The sequence below is a fragment of the Cystoisospora suis genome (genome assembly GCF_002600585.1).
Source record: "Cystoisospora suis strain Wien I chromosome Unknown contig_3353, whole genome shotgun sequence".
In the NCBI taxonomy this organism is placed as follows: Eukaryota; Apicomplexa; class Conoidasida; order Eucoccidiorida; family Sarcocystidae; genus Cystoisospora; species Cystoisospora suis.
The window spans coordinates 1-16,455 of record NW_027156148.1 but is presented as its reverse complement, the minus strand read 5'-3'; the positions used below and the strand labels follow the sequence as shown (position 1 = coordinate 16,455).

General features: G+C 44.1%; 2 protein-coding genes across 2 annotated transcripts; one reads left to right on the top strand and one right to left on the bottom strand.

Moving 5' to 3' along the window:
- Nucleotides 1-18: 18 nt before the first annotated feature.
- On the bottom strand, nt 19-9,864 carry CSUI_006577 (uncharacterized protein; the record flags this gene model as incomplete). Its single annotated transcript, XM_068066733.1, has 7 exons — nt 7,285-9,864; nt 6,284-6,598; nt 4,334-5,173; nt 3,963-4,135; nt 2,735-3,040; nt 1,952-2,088; nt 19-1,066 (listed from the first exon to the last, which is right to left on the bottom strand). Coding segments are annotated over exons 1-7 (4,209 nt in total), but the record flags the coding sequence as incomplete, so codon positions are not given.
- A 2,607-nt stretch (nt 9,865-12,471) lies between these two features.
- CSUI_006576 (arm repeats containing protein) lies at nt 12,472-16,127 on the top strand (the record flags this gene model as incomplete). Its single annotated transcript, XM_068066732.1, has 3 exons — nt 12,472-14,059; nt 15,002-15,080; nt 16,042-16,127. Coding segments are annotated over exons 1-3 (195 nt in total), but the record flags the coding sequence as incomplete, so codon positions are not given.
- Between the last annotated feature and the right edge of the window lie 328 nt (nt 16,128-16,455).

The following is a 16,455-nucleotide window of genomic DNA, read 5'->3' as shown; positions in this document are numbered from 1 at the left end:
CGTTCCTTCCTGGCTATCACACTCTACATCTTCTCTATCATCCTCATCTATCGTAAGAATAGTCTTTTCTTCTACAGCCGTAGGAGTCACAGACCCATGATGTGAAGAAGATCGACGTGACTCCTCGTCTTTCCTTCCACTTTTCTTCTCTTTTATCTTCTTTTTCGACTTCTTATCATCTCCTAGATCTCTTCTTCTCTCTTCTTTCTTCTTCACGTCTTTTCCATCCTTCTTCTGTTCTACCCCCCTACTCTTACTCCCTTGATGCCCCTGGCTAGTCTCTTCACGATGAAGATAGGAGCTCTTCTTATGATCATTCGGCTTATCTAAGACAGCATCTTCATCATATTGGAAAGATCTCCCTCCACTACTACGACTAGGGCTCAAGCTTCTTTCTTCTCGGCTTCGATCCTTGTCCTTCTTCTCATTCCCCCTAAGAGAACGGAGAGAAGAAGAAGAAGAACCCCTTCTCTCCGATGAAGGAGACGTCGAAATCGCATGCACAGAGACACTTCTTTCTCTTGTTCTCCCTCTTCTTTCGCTCTCCTTCTCGTGGGATACATCTCCTCCCTCGCCTCCATCGCGATCCTCTCTATCATATCGACTTCGGTTCTCCTCTCTATCAGCTTCATCGACTACCTCGCCATCTCTTGGACCCGCTCTCTGTGAAAGGCCTTCTGGGTCTGGCGGGGCTTGTTTCCTTGAGACAGGAGGAATCTTCTCTTCTTTTTCATGACGGTGTCGCAGTAGAGAAGAAGAAGAAGAGCGCCGAGAAGAAGGAGAATGTGAGAGAGAATGATCAGACTGTCTCTTTTCATGGCGAAGACTATCACGACCGCGGCTTCGTCTACATGAAGAGGATGAAGAGATACTCACATAACTACGACTTCGACTCCTTGCTGCTCTTCTTCTTCTCTCCCCGCTTCTCCTTGAAGAAGAACGTGAGAAAGATTCACTCCTACTGCTTCTACTACTACTACGGCTACTTATACTCCTCCTACTCCTACTACTACTACTCCTACTACGACTACTACTACAACTCCGACCTCTTGAAGAAGAAAAAGAACTGAAGACGTGAACAAGAAAAGAAAGAAAAAGAGAGACAGACAAAAAGATAGCAGAGACATATATGTAGAAATGTACAGGTATAGAAGGAAACACACTGTCGTGATATACTGTTTGCCTGTCCCTGCCATTATCCATGGTGTACATACACTTCGTCGCATGCAGAGATACGTGCATATACACGACAAAAATAGACAGAGACGGATAGATACTTACAGATAGACAAACGATTACATGTATACATGTACATGTATGCATATATATATATATACATGATGAATCTACATATTTATCTCTCTCTATATATACATATCTATATATACATATATATATATATATATGTATCGCATGTGTATCGTTCCCGCCGAGCTAGCCAGTGAGAGGATGGATGATGATGATGATGTCTAGACATGTCTATTCTCTCTAGTTGTTCTATCCCCGTGAGAGAAGTTTCTCTTTTTATGCATGCAGAGAAAAGCCTCTTCTTGATCTTTGTTCTAGAAACCCCCGAGAGTCCGCGAAAAGACCTCCTCTCTCCTCGCTAGTATCCACTCCATAGTCATCTTTTCCAACAGGTCACATATCCATCTTCTCCACCTTCATATCTATAGATGTATATATATTTGTATAGATACGTGCGAATAGGAAGACATAGAGGTGACTGTTCAGGAATGAGTCGTGTAGATACATTGGGTGACTGATGGTAATAGAATACATCTATGTGCAATGCAGAGAGTTCTAAACTTGATAGAAGAAAAGACAAATGCGACTGCAGATAGGAGAAGACGGAGAAATGAAGAATCGAATCGACCCTAGAATCCATTCTGTCGCTACGAGGAGACATGCAGGAGAAGAAACAAAGAGAAAGAGGAAGGTCTTCGCCTACCCTCTTCGCTCTGTTCTTTCGTGTTTGCTTCTTTCTTCTTTCTTCAGTCTCTTCTCTTCTGCTCGTCGTAATCTTCCCGGCATGTCTCTCAAGTCCATGTAATACACACGTGAAGAATCCCCTAACAGAAAACAACTCTGCGCATGCACACACGCATGCAATCGAAAAAAAAAAAAAGCGCAGACACTCTCAGATAGATCGACAGATACCCAATGGCTCTTACATATATAGAGGGAGGGGACACCTCAACATATGGATATACATAGATATAGATCTACAAGAGTGTCTTCCCTTGATCGAAGAAGGAAAAAGACACGTAGATGACCCGTTACATAGACATGCACAGAGATAGACACGAAGACGAACAAGCATGAGAAGATTATCGTATATCTCTCTGTGACCTTTCTATTTTATCTCGATCTTTAATCTATCTTTACATACAAATCCTTGTACACCACCCCAACCTCTCGCAAAGAATCAACCTCTCCACCTACATCTCTATCTATCTATCTATCTTTAATCTATCTATCTATCTATCTTTAATCTATCTATCTATCTTTAATCTATCTATCTATCTATCTTTAATCTATCTATCTATCTATCTTTAATCTATCTATCTATCTATAATCTATCTATCTATCTATCTATCTATCTTTAATTAATCTATCTATCTATCTAACATATCTACCTACATAGCTATCTCTCTCTCTTTCTCTACATATAGTATGTCTATATCAACGTGTACATCTTTTCTTCTTTTTCTTTTTCTTGTTTGTATCGTACCCTAGTATCCGTCAGAGCAACCCGTTCATCCCCTGGCTGTAAGAGAACTCCGTCGCCTTCTGCAGGGGCCCACGTGAAATAGAGGTCTTCTTCATCGTCTATATGTCTTCTACGTCGAGAAGAGGAAGAGTCTTGCTGCTTTTCATGAGAGAGTTTCTTCTGTCGATTCTCAGGAAGAAAAGGAACTTTTGAATTGGGGAGAAGTAAAGTTACCCCCGAGAGAGGCTGAAGAAAAAAACACCCTCCCTGCTGGTGGAGCTGCTGGACTGCAAAAAAGACAATGCAGTGCTGCGTCGAAACCGAAGGCTATAAGGACACAAAACGAAAGAAAGAGAGAAAGAAAGAGTGAGAAAGAGAGAAAGAAAGAGAGAAAGAAAGAGAGAAAGAAAGTCTTCAAAGAAGAAAGATAGGAGAAGATTAGTGGAATGAGAAGGAGAAAGAAAACGAGAGAGGGAAGAGAGGAAGGTGAAAGGAGCCAAGAAGAGAGATTCACCTTCTACGCATACACTCCCGGGTGTATGTACACCTACCTATATACATATAGAATCAGTTGAAGAACTACAACTTAGGGTACATACCTGTCAATATATAGGCAAACAGATATATAGGTATAGATACAGATATATCCATACAAAGAGATGAAAGGTCCATAGAAGACACGTGGGCTGTTCCCCTTGTGTGGATAGACCTAACGGACGGCGTAGAGAATTTGTATGACGATAGATATACACACACTTATATACATACCTATATATATACATGTAGGCGCCCTGGGTCTTTGTATATATGTATACATGTGAATACGTATCTATCCTATGAATCTCTGTCTGTCTCTGCCTAGGCCCCTCTAATAGAGACAGAAAATGGGCTATCATCCCCCATGGTGGGAGAAAGACAACAGACCCGCCTGCCCCGCCATCCATCCCTCTTCGAGCCTCTCCCTCCCTTCATTTATCCTGTAAAAGACACGATACTCGATCAATCATTATGAATGAAACATCTTTGGAAGACAAGTCTCTTCTCTTCTCTTCTCTTCTCTCTTCCTATGATTCTGATCGGGCGGGTGGGGCAACTCCTCATCTATCCACCCTCCAACCTCTCTCTTCTCTCTCTCCCTCTATCTATCTCAAAGATCATAGACATCAGAAAACAAAAGAGAGACGGAGATGAAGAAAGAAAGAAAGAAAGAGTGAGAAAGAGAGAGAGAGTGAGAAAGGGGGAGACTTACATGTCGATCAATAATGTTAGCTGATTTGGCTGAACTCCCCCACATAAGATAGGAATGGCGGAAAGGCAACCGTGCGAATTCTCGGCCTCTTTCGTAGACGACAACTTCGAACAGATCTCCAGGCGGACTCACAGCTATCGTAGGAACTCTATATCGACCTGTCGCACGTATAGCTGAAGAGACAAGAAAGACAGAGAGATCCATATATATCTGTATCTGTGGCTCGATGTATTTTTCTGTCGCTTTCTTCTATGGACCACCCCAGAGGCATATCTTCTATAGAAAGAAGAACGTTACCTCCTCTTGGCGATAGAGCGCCGCATGCACCGATCTATTCTTAGGGGTGAGAGCCACCCCCCACGCCAACTTACGATCCGCGTTGAAGAGCCGACTATCTCCGAATTCATCTTCATCCATAGCTTCACTTTCCTCTCCATTATTCTCCTCATGATCACCTCCCTGCTGCTCCTGTTGCTGTCCTTCTCTATCATTCACATTCCCTCTCTTTCTTCTTCCTCTTGCACTCTCCTCCTCATCATCATGTTCTTCTTCTCCCATGGACTCCCTCACTCCTTCTCCTTCCTCTTGTTCTCCCCCCCCTCTCGCGGACTTCTTGGCGTCTTGATCTCTCATCCTCATCTTCTCTGCTCCTTCTCCCCCGATCTTCTTCTTCTCTTCTTGCGAGACACCCGCGCTAACACTCAAGAGAGAGGAAGAAGAAGAAGATTTTGTCGCTGAACCTCCTGCAAGCTTAAGACCGATGATCGTCTTCCCTGTAATTCTTTGCTTTCGCCTGTAGTTACTTATAGCCTCTCGAGCGGCTTCGATAATGACCTCATCTGTCACAGCGGAAAGAATCTCCGTCACCACTTGCTTGACTTGCTGATCGAGAGAAGGAGGAGTAGTCGCAGTAGCAGTAGTAGTAGTAGTCGTAGCTTCAGAAGAAGAGAGAAATGGGGAAGATCGACCAGCGTCCCCGCATGCAATCTTCTTCTCATCAGGTTGATAGAGAGAAGAAGAACAAGGAGACGCCTCCACGGTTCTATCGCGGCTCTCCTGTTCATGAGACAAAGAAGAGGAAGAAGACTCGAGACGCTTCTCATGAGAGATGTCTTCTGCTTCTTTTTCTCCTCCTCCTGCTACTAGGATCTTGTCTTCGCCTCGGTCTCCATGGTCCCCTGCTTCAGACACTTGAGAAGGTGTAAGTAAACCTAGAGAAAGAAGAAGAAAAGAAGAAGCAGGGACAAGGATAGAGATCTTCATGCAGATCTACAGGAACAGACTGCCCAAGGAGACAAATACTCGAAATGGATATACACCCCATAGAGACAGAGGAGACAAGGAAAGAGGCAAACTTTTAAAGATATATATCATCCATTGTAGAAGCGTCTTGAAGGATAGGGCTGTAAATACATATATATATATAGAGAGAGAGAGAGAGAGAGTTTTCGAGAAGGGTTGATGTGCTCTACAAAGCATGATGGACCTCCTCCAAGCTAGATAAACACTGATCTATATATATATATATATGTATATTGTATGAATATGCTTCTTCATGTATATGTATGTATATATATGTATTTACACGAAGAGAGAGGAGATGCACTTCCCTAACACGCATGCTGATACACATGCCTGTATATACACCCCTATTGATATAGGTACCTCCTGTCATCCCTAAGGTCTGTAACCTACATAGTATCACCCCGGCAAGCTACGTAGGCTTCGTATCTGAAGTTTAGCTCACCTGTATGTACGACAGATGATAGAGGAAAGCAACAGGAATGACTTGACTGTACGTACAGAGGTGAGGTATAGCCTAACAAATCACTTCGAAGAAGACTTTCCACGTGAGGAGAAAAGCATCATGTCATGCATGCCTCTCTATCATGATCTACCTAGATCTATCCATCACGACCCCTAGCTAGAGATATTTCAGAGTCTCCCTGCATCGTAAGTAAAGAAACAGCAAAGCGAGAGATAAGGGAGAGCCCGAGAGAAAGCAAACTTTTCTTTTCCTACTCCCTCGAAAAAAGACATAGGAACTCCCCTTCAGACTTATCTATCTATCTATCTATGTATCTGTCCATCTATTACACACGCATCACGTTCAGAAGCCTGGTCTCTCTCCTTTCTTTATATCTTTCTATATAAACTCGAGAGAAAGCAAACGCCTTCTTTCTTCTACTATCCCTACACCAAGACCTTACTCTCACAAGTACTCGAGTGTACATACACCTCAATGAAGAGAACGCTAGCCACACAAAACACATAAAAGTAGATAGATAGATAGATCGAGGGTGGATGGATTCCAGACATACCCCCACCATCTTTGTCTTTATCCTCTTCATCTTCATCATCTTCTTTATGTTTGGGTCGTTCTCCTTCACCCTTTGTGGGGTGACTTTTCAGCTTTTGCGCTCCTTCTTGAACAGCATCACGCAGCCACTGCGGCAACACGTGACTGCTCGTACTAGTATTGATAGGACTCGTAGTAGCACTACTAGTACTAGTAGTATTAGTCATTCCTTGTCCTTCTGTCTCTCCTCTTCCAGAGTGATTAAAAAGTCCTTCTCTTTCTTGTCTTCTTTCGTTTCCTGTCTCATCTTCTCCCCGGCCAGTGAACAAATCCACTTCTACAAGAGAAAGAGAATAAAGAAAGAAAGGACAGCATGCACCATGAGAGAAAAGAGACAGACACTTCAGAAAGGAGAAGTGGAAATGACAACGTATCTATCTACATGTATCTAGAGAGAGAGACAAATACACATACATACATATATATATATACACGTAGGTAGTAGGTGATAGACGGGTCTTCGTCGTTTCCTGTAGTATCCTGAGAGAGACTGAAGGAGGTATGGGTGAGCTATGGCTTGCTTGACTGATAGACTTGCTCGTGAGAGAAAAAGAGACAAGGACGTCTGAGGAAAGTAAAGAAAGTGTGGATAGAGACTTACACTCCCTCTCCATCTGTCAGAATCGCCAAAAAAGCAAAGAGACCCTCCGGGTGTCTTCGGATGCATCCATACAGATAAAGATAGATAATTAGATAGATAGACCTCCATATGAAGACATATAGATACATAGCATGACACGTATGGAGTATGTAGGTATGTATTTGTGAGATGTTGAGGGGTATATGTACACCTCCTTCTTCTACGTGAATGCATCTTCTCAGTCATTACTATCATCCTACTTGCGAGCGATCTATGAGAGATACGAACTTGATCCTTCATGGGTCTTGTCTACACACACTTCCTCTAACTCCCTCGTCATCTTTTCTTCCTCTTCTTCTGTCGTCCACACGACTATCTCTTACTTCTTTGATCTCCTTCTTCACCCTTTTGCTTATTCTCCCCCCCTTCCGCGGCGCAATTTGGAGAACTCCCACTATGACTAGAAGAAGAAGAAGAGGGAGAAGATTGGAGTTGGTTTGCATGCATCATCGAAGCCAACTGCGGCCCGAAGAGAAGGCCGAAAGGATGAGGAAGAGGAGGAGGAGGAGCCGCAGCAGTCTGATCGAGATTTGTCCCTATGGACGGAGAAAATAGATTGGGGAGAAATGCACCCCCCCCTCGTCCTATAGAAGGAAAAGAAGAAGAAGAGACCAAACCCCCCCCTCCACCCCCCCCTAGAAGAGCTGCAAAGGTCGCCATAGGTAAAGACATCGGAGACGAAGAGGAAGTTGTCGAGGGTAGGAGAGTACTTGCGTTGGTACTACTACTATGACTACTACTACTACTTGTTGAGAGAAGTAAACCTCCCTGCTGGAGGCCTTCTCCCCTTCCCTCTGTGCCAGCAGCAGCAGCTCCACCTATCATCATGGCTTGTTGGCTGGCATTTTTGAAGCTAACCCAAGCCGCTGCTTGCTTCGACCAGAATTCGTCACTTGCACTTAGCTTCTCACGGGAGGTCGACCCACTCCGACTTGTTCCATCATCGTCGTCGTCTTCATCTTCTCCGTCCGAGGAGGAAGAAGATGAATCGGGGTCTTTCTCTTTCTCTCCTCCCTTTTTATCTTTCGTGTTGAGAGAAGAAGAAGAAGAAGTGGCCTCTTCTTCCTTTTCTTTGCGGATCTTCTTGTCTTTCTCTCCTGGTTGATGTGTGGGGTATTCGCCGTTCTTCTGCGTTTTATCTGGAGAGAGGGGGGGGGGTGTGGAAGAAGAGAGAGAATTGCCTTTCGCACTCTTTCCATGCTTTCCTGAAGAGGCTTTGCTTCTTCGCCTATCGTCTCGCTTCGAGGCTGAAGAAGACCCCCTAGACTGAAAAGAAGAACGAGAGGATGACAGAGAGTGGGCGGAACGAGAGGAACGTGAAGTAGAACGAGAAGAAGAAGAAGACGAGCGAGAACGGTGAGACGCAGAACGTGAAGAAGAACGTGACCGAGAGGAACGAGAAGAAGAAGAACGTGAGCGAGAAGAGCGAGGGGAAGAGGAACGTGACCGAGAAGGAGACCGTGAAGAAGAAGGTGAGCGAGATGCAGAATGGGACCGAGAGGATGACGATGACGAACGAGAATGAGAAGAAGAAGCAGAAGAAGAAGAAGAACGGGCGGATGAAGGAGAAGGAGAACGAGAGGAGCGAGAAGAAGAGGCAGAAGAAGGATGTGAAGAAGATCTCGATCTACTCAAAGACTTTCTCTTATCCTCCCTCTTATGGTCTGAAGAAGAGGTCCCTTTCTTAGACTTTGAAGAAGAAGAAGACGCCATAGTGTTGTTAACAGGAATGGACGGAAAGAAGCGATCCTCCTCTCCCTCGATTAATTATGACACCTCCTTCCCGAACTAGAAGAGAAGATACGAGGAAGCTTAAGACAACTGCAAAGTCCGCAAAAGGAGAAAGACTACAAGAAGATGAAATTTCTGGAAAAGGCAATACTCTTTCAAACTTTCTGTCCTTAACTACGAAAGACTGCAACACTCTTCTCCCTCTATCTCTTTTTTCTCTCTTTCTCTTTCTGTCTCTCTCTATGACTCTGTCTCTCTTTCTCTTTCTCTCTCAGAAACGAATGAGAGAAAAGGAAAGTGCGAAAGAAAGAACAGGACGAACGAGAAAGAGACAGAAAAGAAAGAAGAAGCTGAAGACAAAAGTTTCGATAAGGGGGCGTCGGAGACAGAAACGTTTGCTTCGTAGACTTCTTAGATGACAAAGAAAGAATTTACTAGGAAACTCGGGAGAAAGAAAGAGAGAAAGAAAAGAGGAAATGGATGGAAGAAAGAAAAAGAAGAAACAAACAATTCAAGAGCTATTCGACTTTCGTATGTCTCTAGTAGCCAGCCAAGGAAGCTATGAAAAGGGGCTGGCGAGGATCACTAGAAAGGACTCGCGATACAAATAAAGACGGAGAAGAAAAAAGCGTAAAAAGGAAGAGATGAATGAAGGGAGGAAAGAAAGAGAGAAAACAGAGGAAGAAACATTCTTCCACTGGACCCTCCCCCCCTCTCAACCTTTCTTGCGTGTTGATCAGAAAGATGAAAAGAGAGAAAAGAAAAAGAAGAAAGAGATAGTGGTTCGATGGATGGATCGAGTAGTCAACCAAGCAAGCAGCCAAGCCCCAAGAAAGGGAGAGAAGAAGAGAAGAAAAAGTTTTCTTTCAGCGAAGGGAGTTCACTCATGCCGCAACGGAGAATAGTTGTCGCCGTCCTTCTTGCCACCCGTGCAAGAGAGGCTGAAGAGGAAAAGAAAAGAAGAGCAAGAAAAAGAAGAAGCAGGGGAGTGAGTAAGCCATCGATCACGAGCTTGCCTCTTTCTAGGTGAGAAAAGAGACAGAAAGCCCCATGAGGAGATGCTTATCAACGAGGAGAGAGAGAAAGAGTGAAGGATATGAATCTTGGGACAGCCAGAAGAGAAAGAAGAGGCATGACAAGCAGAAGAAGAGGAGAGGAGGTTCAGGAAAAAGACGAGCTGAATGATTAGAGAAAGGAGCAGAAGAGAGAGGAGAAGAAAAGGAACACCGGAGATGAGAATGATAGGAAAGGAGGGTTTATTTATGCAGGGAAGGTCACCGCCGCTGAGAGAAAGAAGAGAAGGGGGGTCACTCCCGGTAATCGTCTATGAGGCCTTTCCGTCCTTGCTTCCCTCTACGGCGTGTCAGTCACTTTCATTCGCTTTCTTACTCCCACCTATCTCTGCAAAGATGTTTCTTCTCTCTTTCTCCTTCTTTGTCTCTCTCTATGTCCGTCAGAGGAAAACAAGAGTCCCATCTCTTTTCTAGATCCATCGCTTCTTCTGGCTTGGGGCTTTCTTCAGCTGTGTGTATGTCTGTCTTGGAGAAGGAAAGAGAAGAAGGCTTGTAGAAGAAGAATTGCAGTGAATAATTGGATTTTTTCTCCTGACAAGATAAAAAGCACCGGACTGAAGTTGTTTTCTCTTCTCCACGTCATTTGCACCTCCATGGACTCTTCAGCCTACTCGTTACCCCTACGGTCCTTTCAGTCCTTGCAGTGGCCCTCTTACCCTTCATAATGAAAAGGCTTACAGAAAAAAAGAGTACAGAGACAGAGGGAGATCTGGCATTTCTTCATTTCAGCAAGACACTGAGAAAGAGAGATACATTAGATTATCTGGTGACTTTCTTGAATGACCCCCTACCGGCTCGCTGTCTCACGAATCTACCAGAAAAGCCATGAAATATGGATCGCTATCTGCCTTTCTCTGACGTACGAAAGTGCTCTGATAGCGCGCTATACCCAAGGAAAGTGTCCGCGTATCCCCGAAGTTCACCCGCCCCTTCGGTGCCGTTCCTTAACTCCGCAACTTTCATTTTCGCCGAACTGAACCTTTAGCAATCTCGGGTGCATGAGTCCGCATAGTTCGAGAGTCAAAGGCCACGTGACTCCAAAGAAAGACGTTCTGCCTAGTGCGAATCCTATCATCTCCCCATGAAGAAAAGTGATAATTGGGTCGGAGTAGACAGCCTATCTATCTATCCTTCTCAGTTGTCAGAGTCGGAATGACTACATTCCTTAAGCTCGGACTGTAGAGCACCGCAATAGCAGAAAGTCGGTCCGTGCTTCTTTCAGGGGCGGTATCATGCGGTATCGAAGATTTCGTCTCACAAAACGACTCTATGTGAGAAGCAGGAGGCACTCTGGTCCTTGCCCCCCCTGAAAGCTATCGCACTTGTTGCTACGCAAAGAACTCTTAAAGAACTGACTATGAGAGAGTTCTCGAATGGCACACAAACTACGGAAAAGAAAGTGGGGTGTTTCTTTCGGAAGAAGCCATGCATTCCCCCTGTGTTGTCTCCAAGGAGAGTCACTCCCGTTCCTGGGGTAGTGCGCTGGAATGTCTTTGTCTATTGCTAGGTGGGGAGTCCTCTGTCACACCCCGTTTTCCGTCTCAAGCTCCTTTTCTCCACCAGAAAGAAAGCCAACTGAGACCTCCGGAGGAAGGAAAGCCGATACACACACACTCACACCAGCGAAGCACTTCGTTTTAAAGACACCCCACGGGGTTAGACGAAGACTTCGCCGTCGAACCCCGTACCGTACGTCATCTGAAGAGTCCAACTAGCGTGAGAAGAAGAGGCCGAAGCGTCTTCCCACGAGTTCATTCATTCTCTGCAGCTAAAACACCAGCCCCTCTGAGCCTAAGGAAAACAGATAACCGTCCATAGCAGACTGTTCTGAGAATCCGCCCGCTTTGAACAAGACTTTTTCTCGACCGTAGACCCGTGTCAGTGAAGTCAGAGATGAAAGGCAAGTCATGGAGTCCGGTCAAGGCTATTGTGCCTTTGGAAAAGGAGAGCTAAATAATTAACCGGGAGTGTGGAAGGGTGGAGTGTATCTTAAGGATCAGGGAAGTCCGTCAAGCAGCAGCACTCTGCTGCTTTGCCGGTACGGGTGGGTAGTCACCTCGTGTATCAGCTCTACAGTACCGCAGGGAAATAGATGTACGGGTACGTCGCAGTTTCTCTTCAGCTGGGTGGGAATTGCAGATGACCCTGAAGATTCTTTCCACGGAAAGAAACAAAGACGGAAAACTAGAGCAAAACTGAGAAAGGAAAAAGAATAAACTCGCCACCGTCCCCACCGTCCTTGTCTGTCTTGTGCCTCATTTGAGAGCTCATCACACCTGCAACTGCCACGCAAGCGGCTCTCTTGTCCTTTTGTGAAGCTTTCCTTCTCCAAGCTGTTCCCGAGTTTAATTATTCTTAAGCTTTTGTCCGCTCAACGGACTCGATCTTCTCATCCGATGGACGAGCAGACACTTCAAAAACATACAAGGAGATGGAGAAGACGTCAGCATCGACATGGAGAGGAGCCTGTCCGCAGTTGACTTTTCTCTCTCTCCTTCAGCCCTTTAGTGGAGCTCCCTTGGCTAGCTACCAGCTGATCGTGGGTGGTGGTGGTGGGTGTGATCTAGGGCAACACGACCAATCCATCCAAATGCAGAGAGAGCCACACTACCATGAGCTGCTAGGAGTAGGAGTAGTAGTAGTAGTCCCACGTGTAGGATGATCTTGAGAGAATCCTTGTAGTAGCTGCTCCTACTACTGGGCCTCCCTTCCTGGCTGATCGGCCAGTCAGTCGGCCGGTAGGTGTTGCGTGGCTGGCTGTTTGCTTCTTGTACGCTTCTGACTCTGCTGCTGCTGCTGCTGGACGACGACGACGAGGAGGATGAGCCCGTGCGTGATGGATGGATCATGGATGGATTGACGCGACTTCCTCACTCCTAAGGTAGCTAGGCCTGCAACCTGAAGCTGCTGCTCCTGCTGTAGCGCGAGAGATAAAAAAGAAAGAGGTCCTCTTCCTCCTCCTACTCTTCCTTCTCGTGGTTCCTCGTTCGTCTCTATTTCAAGAGTTGATACCGAGTCAAATGAAAAGTCTGTTGTATTTTTCTCTTAGAAAAAAAAAAAGAGAAAACATGATCTTTCCTTTTTCACTCGCTCCTTTCTTTTCGCATCTTTCTCTCTCGAGAGTCTTTCTTTGAATGACCCGTCCCTGTTGTTTTCTTTCTCAGCTTCATGTTTGCTTGTTTCTTTCTGAATGAAAATGAAGAAAGAAAGAAAATGAGACATACATGACGGAAGCAAAATTTCAAGAGGCGAAAGGGGAGATTCGAAGACCCTCTTACCGGACTCATTTTTTCGACCTGGAGAGTCTCTCGGCTCCTCTTAACGGAATAAGAAAAGAAGGAAGAAGTCTGCTCGACGCGTCAACCACTTTCTCTTTCTCATTTTATCTCTTTCTCTTTTCTCTTTCTAAGCGAACGCGAAAGAGAGGCTGAGAAAGAATCTTTCCTCGAAATGCCGGCGGCGGCGAGGCTTTTAGGAAGAAGAAAGTCAAGAAAGAGATGAAAAGAGACGTGTCCTTAACAGAATAAACGGTTGCAGGATTTTCCTAGGAGATCTTTTCACTTTTCTTTTGTCTTGTCGAAAAGACGAGTTCTTTCTCTTTTTTCTTCCTTTGTATGTTTTCTCTTTTCTTGATTTTCTTCTTGAAGAGATTGTCTGTCTCGACCAACGGCGTTTTTTCTTTCTCTCCTTTGAAAGATTTCTACGCAAGCTGAATTTTTTTTCTCTTCTCAGTACAGGTACTAGACCTGTAGAAACGTGTACGCCACAGTCCTCTGAGGTGTACATACACCTCGTCAAAGAAGGATGACTGCTGCTAGCTTGTGTTCCTCCTCTTCCTAGGGCTGCTGGCTAGGCGGGTGGGTGTTCCTTTCAATAGATTAACTCTTCAAGAATTCCCCCCCCCCAGTAAAGCTTCTATTTCTCGGTTAAAGATCTTCTTCACCTTTCTCTTCTTTTTTCTTCATTCATGCCGCCTTTCATCGTCGATCAGCTCTTACGGACATAAATTAGTTTCTCTGTCTTCTCTTTTCTTTGGACTTTCGCTCTTTACTTTTCTTTCCTTCGCCTTCTTCCTCTCACGTGGTTGCCACGTCGATTCTCGTCAGTCAAATCGATGCTGTCTGTATATGGAGAGGATTTCTATCCACTTTCTTTAAGCACCTAGTTCCATTACAAGACAACAGTGACTCCTTCACAAGTCTTCTTCGTCTCTTCACCTCGTCGTCTTCTTCTTCTTCCTCTTTTTTCTTCTTGTTTTATCAACATGGGAAACCAATGCTGTGCTGGGAGAGATGTAAGTTTCGATGTCTCCTGTCTCCTTTCGCTCTGTCTCTTTTCTTGTCTCGTCTTTCTCTTGCCTCTTTTTTGCTATCATTCGTCACCCCGCGCATTTCATTGCAGAGGAGAAAAGGACACTCGTTTTATTTCTTTTCGTCTCATGCAGAAGGGCAAGAGGAGAGTGTCTCTGTTTCTTCATTCCTTCGTATTTCTTTCTCTTTCTTCTATTCTCCAAGCTCTGAGAAGATGAGACAGGCAGGACCTTTCAAGATAGATAGATAGATACCTCATCTGTGGGTGTCTTGTCTGCCTCTTTTCCCTGCCGTCTCCCTTTCTCTCTTCGATCACGTCTACTATGTCATTCAGGAGATAAAAGGAGAACAGAAGATGCAACTCTCCGTACTCTACAGATATATGTGTATATATGTATATATATATCTATATATATATATATGTATGTATATATATATGTTTGTATATAGATATTTATGTATATATATATATATATGTAGTCAATAGAGATATGCGCTCTTCCTTTTCTGTTTCTTCTTCTTCTTTTTCTCCATCTCGATGGTTTCTTTGAGAGGCGTCGATCGATACAAAGAGATAAAAGAACGGCCATTCTTCTTTCTCTTTTGGTACACGAATGGTCGTGGATGTCTTTCGTATATCTTCATTCATTTGTCCTTTCCTTCTCTGTCTTTCTTTCTGTAAGAAGTTGTTTTCTTTCTTTTCCATCTACTTCAATAGAGGGTCACTCCTCATGGTTTCTTTTGGTCTTCTTTTTTCATCGTCAATCTCCCCCCTCTTTTTGTCTTTCTCTCTTTCCTTTTTCTTTTCGTGTCACTTTATCTCTCCTTTTGTGTGAGAAGGGGGAAAGGTCGTGGATGACGTTCCATTATGATCTTTCTTTCTTTCTCTTGCTGCTTTTCTTCTTGCTTGTTTGGTGTGTGTGTAGAATGCCTATAAGAGAAAAGCGCAGGAGAACGAGTATGGCTCCAGAAGCTCCTTCAGGCATATGCTCTCCTTCGGGGCGGGTCAGTCATTGCAACTCAACACACACAGAGACATACACATCGATCCAACTCATCTATCTATCTATCTCCAATCTGTCTTCGATCTATCCGTACCTCTCGATCTTTCTTTAGTCTGTCTATCTTCAATTTATCTATCTATCTATCTATTCTTACCTATTTATCTATCTGTCTTTATCTATCTATTGATCTTTAATCCGTGTTTAACCTACCTATTATCTTGGTATCTATCTATGTTTAGTCTGTCTTTCGGTCCATCTCTGTCCGTCAGCTTCGAATTGACTTTTCTGTCTATCTATCTATCCTCAATCTATTTATGCAACACCTTTCTATCCATTTGTCTATTTCCTATTTATTTACCTTTCAGACTGCTTTTTCTTCTTTTCTTTATCTCTGTCATTCCAATTCCTTCTTCTTCGCTTTTTTGTTTACATGCGGGGTGTCACTCCGTCGACCACTAGATATGACGGTATGGATATGAAGCATCTCTTTCTCTCTTTCTCTCTCTTTCACTCGTTTCTCTCTGATAGTCAAAGGTATGTCTTGTAAGAATGTCTCTATGTCTTAGAAAGAGGTGTAATACAGCTGGATTCGTTATGTTGTTTCTCTCTAAGAAGAGTCCGTTTGCGTGGCGTGGAGTGTAATTTCTTCTTCTTGCGCTGTATGGCAATTCATCTGTCTAATAGCTATCTTGTCTTCTTCTTCGATATCAGAGGTGGAAAGAAGAGGAAGAAGAGAGGAGGTGGAAGAAGTAGATTTTCCTCACACTGGTTCATATAGGCTATATGATCTTTTTGTTTCCCATCCCTCTCCTCCTCTCTTTCTTTCTTGCCTTCTTCTTCTTCTTCTTTTGATCTCTTTCTTTTTTCTATTCATTCTTCCCTTCCTTCTATCGCTTTCCTTTCTATCTTTCTATTCCATCTTTCGTTGTGTCGTTTCTTTTTCTTTTTCACTCTTTCTTTAGTGGGAGACGACGTGGTAAGGTTTGATCGAGCGTACGACAATAATGATATAGCTGAATTCGTCAGACTATGCAGTTCCACATGCGAGGTAAGCAAAACAAAAAGAAAGAAAGAAGGAAAGAAAGAGAGGAGATAGTGATATATGGATGGGTTCTTTTCGTTAGTTAGGTTAGGGTGCTGAAGATACCAAGTAGAACGAGTATTTCCTTAGGGTGTGGATACAGCGCGTGCGTGTTGCTCTCTACCTCTCATCTACGACTTCCTTACACTGAGGGATACCTGCACCCGCCTCTTCACTTCTCTTTTGTCTATCTCTCGTTAATCTTTGTCAATCTATCTTAATTCTATCCTTCTCTCTCTCATCGTTCGTCTCATCTGTCATTCTCTACTTCTCTCTATCTCAAGCTCTCTTTCTA